Source organism: Salmo salar, chromosome ssa07 (genome assembly GCF_905237065.1).
Source record: "Salmo salar chromosome ssa07, Ssal_v3.1, whole genome shotgun sequence".
NCBI lineage: Eukaryota > Metazoa > Chordata > Actinopteri > Salmoniformes > Salmonidae > Salmo > Salmo salar.
In genome coordinates, this window is record NC_059448.1 from 7,597,538 (window position 1) to 7,610,268 (window position 12,731).

General features: G+C 43.3%; 1 protein-coding gene across 2 annotated transcripts in view; it reads left to right on the top strand.

Moving 5' to 3' along the window:
* Positions 1 to 12,731, top strand: part of adam19a (ADAM metallopeptidase domain 19a) — a 246,765-nt gene that overhangs the window by 79,731 nt on the left and 154,303 nt on the right. For both annotated transcript variants that reach the window (XM_045721474.1, XM_045721473.1), the window contains exon 3: positions 11,685 to 11,761. In XM_045721474.1, coding sequence (XP_045577430.1) covers positions 11,685 to 11,761 — 77 coding nt within the window. The remainder of the gene's footprint in view (positions 1 to 11,684; positions 11,762 to 12,731) is intronic.

Below are 12,731 nucleotides of genomic sequence, written 5' to 3' on the forward strand. Positions count from 1 at the left end.
AGTATACTAGAGCATCATAGAGGATACTAGAGCATACTAGAGCGTACTAGAGCATAATGAGGGTAATAGAGGGTAATAGAGTATATAATAGAGCATAATGAGCATAATAGAGTGTAATAGAGGGTAATAGAGGGTAATAGAGTATATAATAAAGCATAATGAGCATAATAGAGTGTAATAGAGTATAATGTGTTATGCTAATATTGTGCGGAAAGAAACACATTTTACTCTCTCACTGAATCGGCAGTTATAGCTTAAACTCTTAGTGTGTGAATTCATTTGATGCAGAGGTGGCCAGCGAAATAATTATAGCCTATACATTTGGCCCTTGAGGGGAGTGATTTTTATTTGAGCTAGGTTGGCATGTCAAACAGCTTCCCTTAACGGACCTATAACTTTAACGTGGTCCACAACTCCTGAATTCAAATACCGTGTGATTTTATTTGTGAAGAAGAGCACAACAAAATAGCTTTCTGACTGACTCACTGGGTGTTTCTCAATATGCATATTAGCGTGCTACACACTCCCATGCTCCGAGTGCATCCTTCGAGGTCATTCTATCGAGTACGTTCTTATTAGGACGAGAGTGTGGAGGACGTATAGATGTTTACATTTGAGAATCACTGCACATTCCCGTGCTACTGCATTAACTTTGACCTTTTAGAGTAAATTGTGTCATCAACACGTCGACTGCTCATCTATGATGGACATTCCTGGATGATTTAGTTTAGTATTGCATTATTGACAGTAAAGCAATTTAGACTGTCCATTTGTGTATTGTATTATTTAGCTACATAGAAATGTGGTTAACGAAAGCAGCTAGCAAGATAGCTAAGCTAGTTAACGTTACCAAAGAGACAACTCGTTTTTACATGATATGGATTAGCTTGCAACGTATTTAACGTAATGTAAACATAGAACATTAGCATAGATAATGACCCTACTTGTCTACTAGCAAGAATGCTAATTAGCTAGTGCAGTAGCTAGCAGACAATTACATGGCTCGGGTGGATGAGGGGCAGCACGTAGCGTAGCGGTTAAGAGGTAGGGCCAGCAACCGCTGGTTCGAATCCCCAAGCTGACAAAAAGTCTGTCGATGTGCCCTTGAGCAAGGCACTTAACCCTAATTGCTTGAAGTCACTCTGGACAAGAGCATCTGCTAAATGACTAAAATGTAAATGTAAAATTGACAGAAGCCATAATCTAGGTATCACTGGTCCTAATCAAGCTGCCCAGGTTAGCTGGCTCGCTAAGCTATCACTCGTCATTATCCATGGTTATTTATCAAGCTGCCCAGGTTAGCTGGATAGCTAAGCTATCACTCGTCATGATCCATGGTTATTTATCAAGCTGCCCAGGTTAGCTGGCTAGCTAAGCTATCACTCGTCATGATCCATGGTTATTTAGCAAGCTGCCCAGGTTAGCTGGCTAGCTAAGCTATCAATCGGCATTATCCATCACTCATCATGATCCATGGTTATTTAGCAAGCTATCAATCGGCATTATCCATGGTTATTTATCAAGCTGCCCAAGTTAGCTGGCTAGCTAAGCTATCAATCGGCATTATCCATCACTCATCATGATCCATGGTTATTTAGCAAGCTGCCCAGGTTAGCTGGCTAGCTAAGCTATCACTCGTCATGATCCATAGTTATTTAGCAAGCTGCCCAGGTTAGCTGGCTAGCTAAGCTATCACTCGTCATGATCCATAGTTATTTAGCAAGCTGCCCAGGTTAGCTGGCTAGCTAAGCTATCAATCGGCATTATCCATCACTCATCATGATCCATGGTTATTTAGCAAGCTATCAATCGGCATTATCCATGGTTATTTATCAAGCTGCCCAAGTTAGCTGGCTAGCTAAGCTATCAGTCGGCATTATCCATCACTCATCATGATCCATGGTTATTTAGCAAGCTGCCCAGGTTAGCTGGCTAGCTAAGCTATCACTCGTCATGATCCATAGTTATTTAGCAAGCTGCCCAGGTTAGCTGGCTAGCTAAGCTATCACTCATCATGATCCACGGCTATATTGGCTACTACACAGCCTGCAAGGACACTGTCAACCCTGGTAAAACATGTCAATAGAACCAGGTATTAGCAATGATACAAATAAACGTTTGGATGATACACGGACCCAACAGCCAGGATGATATCCATCCAGAGGAAGGCGGCTACGGGAGGAAGCACTGAGAGCCTGTCGTGGCGCAGTCTGTTAGTGTAGATATCTCTATCTGTCAGTGTAGCTATCAGCCAGTCAGGCTAATGACAATCCATATAACAAGATAACTACATAAACATTTGTTTAACTTCATAATCATCAGCTGGCTATAGGTGAATCGTAATAAACAACCTAAAACTAAAATATGCAAGGTAGATGACTAGCTGGCTGTCAATTCTGCCAATTAGCCCTATCTACTTACTGTGGGGTTACTATGGGGTTGCGATCGTGGGACCCAACCCTATTCATTTAACCTTTATTTAACTAGGCAAGTCAGTTAAGAACAAACTCTTATTTACAATGACGGCCTTCCAAACCTATGGGAGAGTAGAGACAGGCACGGTAGCCCAGCAGGGGGCTATATCTAAGGGCACCTCATCCCTGGCCGAGGCCTTTTGTACTCTGGAGGTGATACACGCTCATTTTCACCCACCAACACACCAGAAAAATTATTAAAACATTTTTCTACACACCAACTAAGTACCTAAAGTTGTTTAAATGTCCCTTTCTCTCTCGATTATATCGATATCTGCCTTTGTCTCATCCATATCAACCTCCTTTGAATGAGAGAATGGATAGGACCGCATGGAAACACCTTGGCCGTCACATTTGTTTTACGAGGTGGGAAAAATTAATATTCATTGCATATACAGATGAACGACCCAGTTTTCCTGCCAAGCTAAAGAGGAAGCGCCGACCTCAGGTGTTGGACAAAAAGCCATCTGAGCGTTCGACGTCGCCTTTATTGATGAATCTCTCAGTACATTATTTCTCTCTCTCTCTTTCTCTCTCTCTCTCCCACCGGAGGGAGGAAAGAAAGGGAGGAAAATCAAAATCAATAGCAGCAACAACATAGTGTTTTTTTTAATTTTTTGGCGCCTCAAACCAAAAACCGTCGACCGTGTAATCATTTTAACTTCCATTTTGAGATGCTCAGAATCTGTTTCGACTTGAATGTGTTTGGCATGATTTAAAGAGACTTTATTGTTGTTGTTTGTCTCATATTATTCCCACTCTTCTAAGAGCCCTATATATTGGGGACACATGAATCACCACGACGACAGAGAGAGACAGGAAGGAGAGACGAGAGAGGAGTGGTGCAGATGCATCCTATTACCCTGGATAGCCTGTCTGACACAGCAGGGACAGTGTCAATGCCACGTCATCCCTCGACTGACGAACATTATGGAAATATAAGCAGAACAGAAGTAGACTGGTATTTGCTATTTCGGGGTATTGTATTAGGATCCCCATTAGCTGTTGTGAAAGCAGCAGCTACTCTTCCTGGGGTCCACACAAAACATGAAACATGACATAACACAGAACATTAATAGACAAGAACAGCTCAAGGACAGAACTACATACATGTAAAAACAAATGTACAAAAGGCACACGTAGCCTACATATCAATACATACACACAAACTATCTAGGTCATATAGCGGAGAGGCGCTGTGCCGTAAGATTGCTGTATCTGTTTTTTTAAACCATATTTGTGGTTTATTTGAGCAATATGAAATGAAATGGAGTTCCATACAATAATGGCTCTATATAATACTATACGCTTTCTTGAATTTGTTCTGGATTTGGGGACTGTGAAAAGACCCCCGGTGACATTTCTGGTGGGGTAAGTGTGTGTGTCAGAGCTGTGTGTAAGTTGACTATGCAAACAATTTTGGATTTTCATTCATGTATCTTATAAAAAGTACTGATGCAAAGGGTTTCTTTTAGGTAAGAAATAATTTCATGATGTGAATGTAAGCTGACATTTTCCCAGTTTTTGGTAAAACGTTGGAAAATGTTTTAAAGAAAAGCAGAGTCCCACTTCATCAACAACGTACTGTTTGATTCAAGGAATGCTCCGACTTTTAACTGAGGACATTTCGCAGCCCCTATAGCCAACTTTATGGCAGCGTTCCTAAAGCCAAAAATGGTTTCAATTTATCATGTTATGGAAATACCTGTCAGCCGCCACATCTTCGGGTAGCGGTGACACCCCTCTTTTCTACAGCGGAGGGAGAAGGGTGGGGGGTAATGACTAACCCTGTCTCACCCCGTACCTCTCCACCCCCCCCCGTGCCTATCAGAGAAGCGTTGTTTAATTTTAGACGCTCTGACACACTCTTGACGTAGATTAATTATAGAGCCTCTTCGTGTCATTTAGCCACACGCACACGCACGCACACACACACACGCACACACACACGCACGCATGCACCGGTGTCTCTACTGGAAGCGTTGATTCAGAACGCTGCCTCTCAACTTCCCCTCCCTCATTCTCAATCCTCTTCACCCCCACTCCACCACCTCCCTTCTCTCTTTCCTCTCCCTCACCTACTCACCCCTCTTAGCACCCAACGCCAGCCTCTCAGGGCTCATAAGTGATTGCAGACTCAAAAACCCATCCATTCTTACCTTCTCACCCTCTCTCTCTCTCTCTCTCTCTCTCTCTCTCTCGCGCTCTCGCTCTCGCTCTCTCTCTCTCTCGCTCTCGCTCTTGCTCTCCGCTGCCTGACTGACTGATAGGGGGAAATTGCACTGGAGACGGCTCCCCTCAACTAATCCTAGTCTTCCTCCCTCACACAGATAACTATTCCCCTGGTCTGGTCTTCCTCCCTCACACAGATGACTATTCCCCATGGTCTGGTCTTCCTCCCTCACACAGATAACTATTCCCCATGGTCTGGTCTTCCTCCCTCACACAGATAACTGTTCCCCTGGTCTGGTCTTCCTCCCTCACACAGATAACTATTCCCCATGGTCTGGTCTTCCTCCCTCACACAGATAACTATTCCCCATGGTCTGGTCTTCCTCCCTCACACAGATAACTGTTCCCCTGGTCTGGTCTTCCTCCCTCACACAGATAACTATTCCCCTGGTCTGGTCTTCCTCCCTCACACAGATAACTATTCCCCTGGTCTGGTCTTCCTCCCTCACACAGATGACTATTCCCCATGGTCTGGTCTTCCTCCCTCACACAGATAACTATTCCCCTGGTCTGGTCTTCCTCCCTCACACAGATAACTATTCCCCTGGTCTGGTCTTCCTCCCTCACACAGATGACTATTCCTCTCAGCCTGGTCTTCCTCCCTCACACAGATAACTATTCCCCTGGTCTGGTCTTCCTCCCTCACACAGATAACTATTCCCCTGGTCTGGTCTTCCTCCCTCACACAGATAACTATTCCCCATGGTCTGGTCTTCCTCCCTCACACAGATGACTATTCCTCTCAGCCTGGTCTTCCTCCCTCACACAGATAAGCAAGTCAAATGCTGTGTACAACTTTTGAAAATGCAGGGTTACTGGCAGATACCTGTTGTTGATGTATTGTTCATCTGTTCCACTTTTAAATCTGAATTCCACAATAATATATCACAGAGATGGACAACAGAATTACAGAGAGAAAACCCTCCATCTCTCCTTTCAACACCTTTAAAAAAATAATAACGCTAACAGCGCAATCTTTATTCATTACTCGTAGTCAGTAGTCTTTAATCTGACACAACACGATTGTAGCTGAACTAACATCGCATCTGTCCATAATATCAAACTGGTAAAAACCTTTATATAATAATCACATTTCAGTTCAGAGAGCCTGCATGAAGATCTTACTCATCATCATTTTCTGGCGTAATGTATTAGCTAGGCTTTGATCCATTTAATGTGTGTGAAAGAGAGAGAGAGAGGTGGTGGTGGTGATGCCTGAATATGAGAGAGAGAGAGAGAGAGAGAGAGAGAGAGAGAGAGAGAGAGAGAGGTGGTGATGTCTGCCTCCCCGGGAGAGAGAGGTGGTGATGTCTGCCTCCCCGAGAGAGAGAGGTGGTGATGTCTGCCTCCCCGAGAGAGAGAGGTGGTGATGTCTGCCTCCCCGAGAGAGAGATCTATATGGACCTGTTCCTCATTCTGGTCTGGTCTATATGGACCTGTTACTGTTCATCATATCTAACTCTCTCAGTATGTAGACCAGTGATCTCTCTGACTCTCTCAGTATGTAGACCAGTGATCTCTGACTCTCTCAGTATGTAGACCAGTGATCTCTGACTCTCTCAGTATGTAGACCAGTGATCTATCTGACTCTCTCAGTATGTAGACCAGTGATCTCTAACTCTCTCAGTATGTAGACCAGTGATCTCTCTGACTCTCTCAGTATGTAGACCAGTGATCTCTGACTCTCTCAGTATGTAGACCAGTGATCTCACTGACTCTCTCTGTGTGTAGACCAGTGATCTCTCTGACTCTCTCAGTGTGTAGACCAGTGATCTCTGACTCTCTCTGTGTGTAGACCAGTGATCTCTCTGACTCTCTCCGTATGTAGACCAGTGATCTCTCTGACTCTCTCAGTATGTAGACCAGTGATCTATCTGACTCTCTCAGTATGTAGACCAATGATCTCTGACTCTCTCAGTATGTAGACCAGTGATCTCTCTGACTCTCTCAGTATGTAGACCAGTGATCTCTGACTCTCTCAGTATGTAGACCAGTGATCTCTCTGACTCTCTCTGTGTGTAGACCAATGATCTCTAACTCTCTCAGTATGTAGACCAGTGATCTCTAACTCTCTCAGTATGTAGACCAGTGATCTCTAACTCTCTCAGTATGTAGACCAGTGATCTCTAACTCTCTCAGTATGTAGACCAGTGATCTCTCTGACTCTCTCAGTATGTAGACCAGTGATCTCTAACTCTCTCAGTATGTAGACCAATTAACTCAGACTCCCTCAGTATGTAGACCAATGATCTCAATTGAATTCAATTCAAGGGGCTTTATTGGCATGGGAAACATATGTTAACATTGCCAAAGTAAGTGAAGTAGATAATATCCAAAAGTGAAATAAACAATAAATATGAACAGTAAACATTCCACTCACAGAAGTTTAAAAAGAATAAAGAATAAAGACATTACAAATGTCATATTATGTATATATACAGTGTTGTAACGATGTGCAAATGGTAAAAGTACAAAAGGGAAAATAAATAAGCATAAATATGGGTTGTATTTACAATGGTGTTTGTTCTTCACTGGTTGACCTTTTCTTGTCTGTTTTTTTGGTAATTCTTTCCAAAGTATCAAGTAATTATCTTTTTGTTTTCTCATGATTTGTTTGGGTCTAATTGTGATGGCGTAGAAGGCCCTTCTTGCCTTGTCTCAGATCGTTCACAGCTTTGTGGAAGTTACCTGTGTTGCTGATGATTAAGCAGAGATAGGTATAGTTTTTTGTGTGCTCTAGGGAAATGGTGTCTAGATGGAATTTGTATTTGTGGTCCTGGCAACTGGACCTTTTTTGGAACACCGTTATTTTTGTCTTACTGAGATTTACTGTCAGGGTCCAGGTCTGTCATTTGACTACAAATTCTAGTAGGGTGAGGCCGGGTGCTGCAGACTGTTCTAGTGCCCTCGCCAATTCGTTGAGATATATGTTGAAGAGGGTAGGGCTCAAACTGTCTCACCCAACAGCCCTGTGTAAAGAAATGTTTGTGTTTTTTGCCAATTTTAACTGCACGCTTGTTGTTTGTGTACATGGATTATTTAATTTTGTATGTTTTTCCCCCCAACACCACTGTCTATCCATTTGTATAGCAGACCATCATGCCAAATTGAGTCAAAAGAAGAAGAAAAGACTTTGCCTTTGTTTTGGTTTGTTTGTTTGTCAGTTAGGGTGTGCAGGGTGAGTACGTGGTCTGTCGTACATTAATGTGGTAAAAAGCCATTTTGACATTTGCTCAGTACATTGTCTCCCCATTTCTCTCTCTCTCTCCCTATCTCTCTCTCTCCATCTCTCTCTCTCTCTCCATCTCTCTCTCTCTCTCTCTCTCTCTCTCTCTCTCTCTCTCTCTCTCCCCACCTCTCTCTCTCTCCCCAGCTCTCTCCCCATCTCTTTCTCTCTCCCCATCTCTCTCTCTCTCCCCATCTCTCTCTCTCTCTCCCCATCTCTCTCTCTCTCCCCATCTCTCTCTCTCTCCCCATCTCTCTCTCTCTCTCTCTCTCTCTCTCTCTCTCTCTCGCTCACTCTCTCTCTCCTCATCTCTCTCTCTCTCTCTCTCTCTCTCCCCCATCTCTCTCTTTCTATCATCATGCTCCTACTCTCATCACTCTTCTTCCCATTTCATTGCTGGTCTGTGTAACTCATGCTCTCTCCCTTTATGCTAAACACAGTCCAAGCTGTCTCCTGTCCTCGTAATGCTAAGGATGTTGGCATGGTTTTTCAGCTGAGGGAAAAACAAAACAAACATTGTATGAGAACATGCACTGAGCGTGTGTCATCCATAGATAGGGGTGAATGGGTTTGACTAGTGACGTCGGATGCTGTTCTAGGAAGGAGTGCTACAGAACATGGAATGGAAGGGAGGGTGAATATGGGCCCTGATAAGAGAATGTATTCAGATGTAAAGATGGCCGTATTCAGATGTACAGATGGCTGTATTCAGATGTAGAGATGGCTGTATTCAGATGTAGAGATGGCTGTATTCAGATGTACAGATGGCTGTATTCAGATGTAGAGATGGCTGTATTCAGATGTAGAGATGGTTGTATTCAGATGGCGAGATGGCCGTATTCCGATGTAGAGATGCCTGTATTCAGATGGAGAGATGGCTGTATTCAGATGTACAGATGGCTGTATTCAGATGTACAGATGGCTGTATTCAGATGGAGAGATGGCTGTATTCAGATGGAGAGATGGCTGTATTCAGATGTACAGATGGCCGTATTCAGATGTACAGATGGCTGTATTCAGATGTACAGATGGCTGTATTCAGATGTACAGATGGCTGTATTCAGATGTAGAGATGGCTGTATTCAGATGTAGAGATGGCTGTATTCAGATGTAGAGATGGCTGTATTCAGATGTAGAGATGGCTGTATTCAGATGTAGAGATGGCTGTATTCAGATGTACAGATGGCTGTATTCAGATGTAGAGATGGCTGTATTCAGATGTACAGATGGCTGTATTCAGATGTAGAGATGTCTGTATTCAGATGTACAGATGGCTGTATTCAGATGTACAGATGTCCGTATTCAGATGTAGAGATGGCTGTATTCAGATGTAGAGATGGCTGTATTCAGATGTACAGATGTCCGTATTCAGATGTACAGATGGCTGTATTCAGATGTACAGATGGCTGTATTCAGATGTACAGATGGCTGTATTCAGATGTACAGATGTCTGTATTCAGATGTACAGATGGCTGTATTCAGATGTACAGATGTCTGTATTCAGATGTACAGATGGCTGTATTCAGATGTACAGATGGCCGTATTCAGATGTAGAGATGGCTGTATTCAGATGTAGAGATGGCTGTATTCAGATGGAGAGTCGTTAGGCTGAACTATTTGAGACGTAATAAGTCTGTGTCCATTGTGTCTCTGTCTTTCTGTCTGTATGTCCATTTGTCTCTCTGCCTCTCCCCCCTCCCCCCTCTCTCTCTGTCTCTCTCCCTCTCTCTCTCCCCGCCTTACTGTCTGTCTGTCTGTCTGTTTCTCTCTCTGTCTGTCCGTCTGTCCTTCCATTCATCCATTAATATATTTTCCGTCTGTTTTTTTCTGTCCTTCATACTACATCTGTAACATCCCTCTTCCTATCCATCTATAACAAGGACAGGTGGGAATATTGAATCATCACTTGTATGGCACCATATTCCCTATTTAGTGCACTACTTTTACACCAGGGCCCATAGTGGTCTGGTGTAAAAGTAGTGCACTATGTAGGGAATAGGGTGCAGGTTACATGAGTGTCTCAGGCTCTGGCACGTTCTCATCCTCACTGCTGGAGCATTTCCTTGGAAAGGTTCTGCACATTACATGAAAAGGCCGTTTCCACCTCGCACACAGGGTGTTGTGTCTATCAGTAAACCCAGCGTTGCCTACCGCCAACACATACCTATTTCTTATAGAGCCAGTGCCTGAAAACCCAATAGACCCAATATGAAGAGCCAATGATTATATGGGGCTTACAGTGTCTTTTCACTAAAAACCATGAGTTGGATTTGTAAGGTGTTGTATGGTTGGTTGGCAGGCACAGCATAGTGAAGCTTACAGTCGGTCGGTAAAAGCATAATGTATTGGTTGGTGCAGTGTGTCTCTCTCTTTGCTTTTAGTGATTTTTGTGTGGTTTTTAATGTGTGGTATGCAGTGTGGTGGTGTGTATCTGCATTGCATCGTAGGCTATCCATCCCCTTAATTTCATTTGACACCTATGTTAATCTTGGACACCCAGAACTAAAATCTAGCGTAATTGCATCAGATGCTCAATTATATCCTGGGAGAGGGGACGACGACGTGTTAGAAAATATACTAACAAGACTCGGGAAGTCTTCACCCCTCTTAACAGAAACTCTCAGCCAGATTTAGTCACGTCTCTCGGCCAAAATGTCCCCTCCACTTCCCAAAAAATGGAAATATGTGAGCACCTGCGAAACCCTGATTTGTCCAAATTGATCATTGATGAAAAAAAATCTGCATAGCAGAACTAAGTTACTTGTTAGGCGTCTGCATCCCACAGTATGTTGACAGATTTATTCTACCATTTATGGTACATGGCAATCTGTCCACCTTTCTATAGTATCACCACATCCTTCCTTCTCATTGAGAAGTAGAACTGTTGTAGAAATAAAGCTGCTGCCATTATTGATGATTATTACAGTCTGTTAATTACACCTTTTGTTAACTCAAAATGATGTCCTGACAATACAATGTATGCAGGAAATGTTTTTTCAATCACAAATATGAATAGTGTAACATTATCCAGTTCTGTCCTCTCATCGTGGGTAGTGTAACATTATCCAGTTCTGTCCTCTCATCGTGGGTAGTGTAACATTAACCAGTTCTGTCCTCTCATCGTGGGTAGTGTAACATTATCCAGTTCTGTCCTCTCATCGTGGGTAGTGTAACATTATCCAGTTCTGTCCTCTCATCGTGGGTAGTGTAACATTAACCAGTTCTGTCCTCTCATCGTGGGTAGTGTAACATTATCCAGTTCTGTCCTCTCATCGTGGGTAGTGTAACATTATCCAGTTCTGTCCTCTCATCGTGGGTAGTGTAACATTATCCAGTTCTGTCCTCTCATCGTGGGTAGTGTAACATTATCCAGTTCTGTCCTCTCATCGTGGGTAGTGTAACATTAACCAGTTCTGTCCTCTCATCGTGGGTAGTGTAACATTATCCAGTTCTGTCCTCTCATCGTGGGTAGTGTAACATTATCCAGTTCTGTCCTCTCATCGTGGGTAGTGTAACATTAACCAGTTCTGTCCTCTCATCGTGGGTAGTGTAACATTATCCAGTTCTGTCCTCTCATCGTGGGTAGTGTAACATTATCCAGTTCTGTCCTCTCATCGTGGGTAGTGTAACATTATCCAGTTCTGTCCTCTCATCGTGGGTAGTGTAACATTATCCAGTTCTGTCCTCTCATCGTGGGTAGTGTAACATTAACCAGTTCTGTCCTCTCATCGTGGTTTGTCTTCCATTTACAGGACCAGTATCCAGACAGAGGGGAAATTGGGCTGTCCTCCAACAACCTTGAACTGGTACTACAAGTGGAACGGAATCAGTAAGTGTGTGTGTGTGTGTGTGTGTGTGTGTGTGTGTGTGTGTGTGTGTGTGTGTGTGTGTGTGTGTGTGTGTGTGTGTGTGTGTGTGTGTGTGTGTGTGTCTCCGTATCGTAGAGGCCAGACTTGTACCCTTATCTGACAGCCACCACCCTTATCTGAAATCTTACACTACCCTCCTCTCTCCTTTTCCCCCAGCAATGTGTGAAAATATATAGAGAGTGTGAGAGAGAGGTGTCTCAAGCCATCTAACGGTCTTTCTCTCTTTTTACTGGCCTTCACTGTTTCACCCTGTCCTCCTTTCATTCAGGGCAATCCATAGTGTGTTACTTTTCCTCGGAGGACTTAGCCCCATTCTACATTACCAGTTCTCAAGGCTTCCTCACGCTCTCGCTGCAGTGTCTGCCTTCTCAACCTACTCCTAAAATAGGTTATTAAAGATTGAAAGGATGTTATGAGAGACGTCCAATGTTGTATGAGAAAGTCGAAACATTTCTGATGGTTATGGAGCGTAAGTGATTCCCATGGGAAGGATTTGATATGGGATATCGATTTTCTGGGCGGACATCTTTTTGTCGTGTACTTGAACCGCGGCGAAAGGTAGCCTAGAGGTTAGAGTGTTGGACCAGTAACCGAAAGGTTGGTGGACTGAATCCCTGAGCTGACAAGGTCAAAATCTGTCCTTCTGCCTCTGAACAAGGCAGTTAACCCACTGTTCCTAGGCCGTCATTGTAAATAAGAATTTGTTCTTTAACTGACTTGCCTAGTTAAATAAAAGTTAAATTAAGCTTAAAAAAAAATATGTGGCGATGGGAAAAAATTGCTGATAGATGATAAGCAAAGCAATATTGACGTTGAACACTGGGTGGTTTTAATTTTGTACTATTGTGTTTGTGTTTGAACCCTGCAGCTACTGTTCACCAACATCATGAACAGAGCTACGGTTCTGCTAAGACCTACGGTTCTGCTACG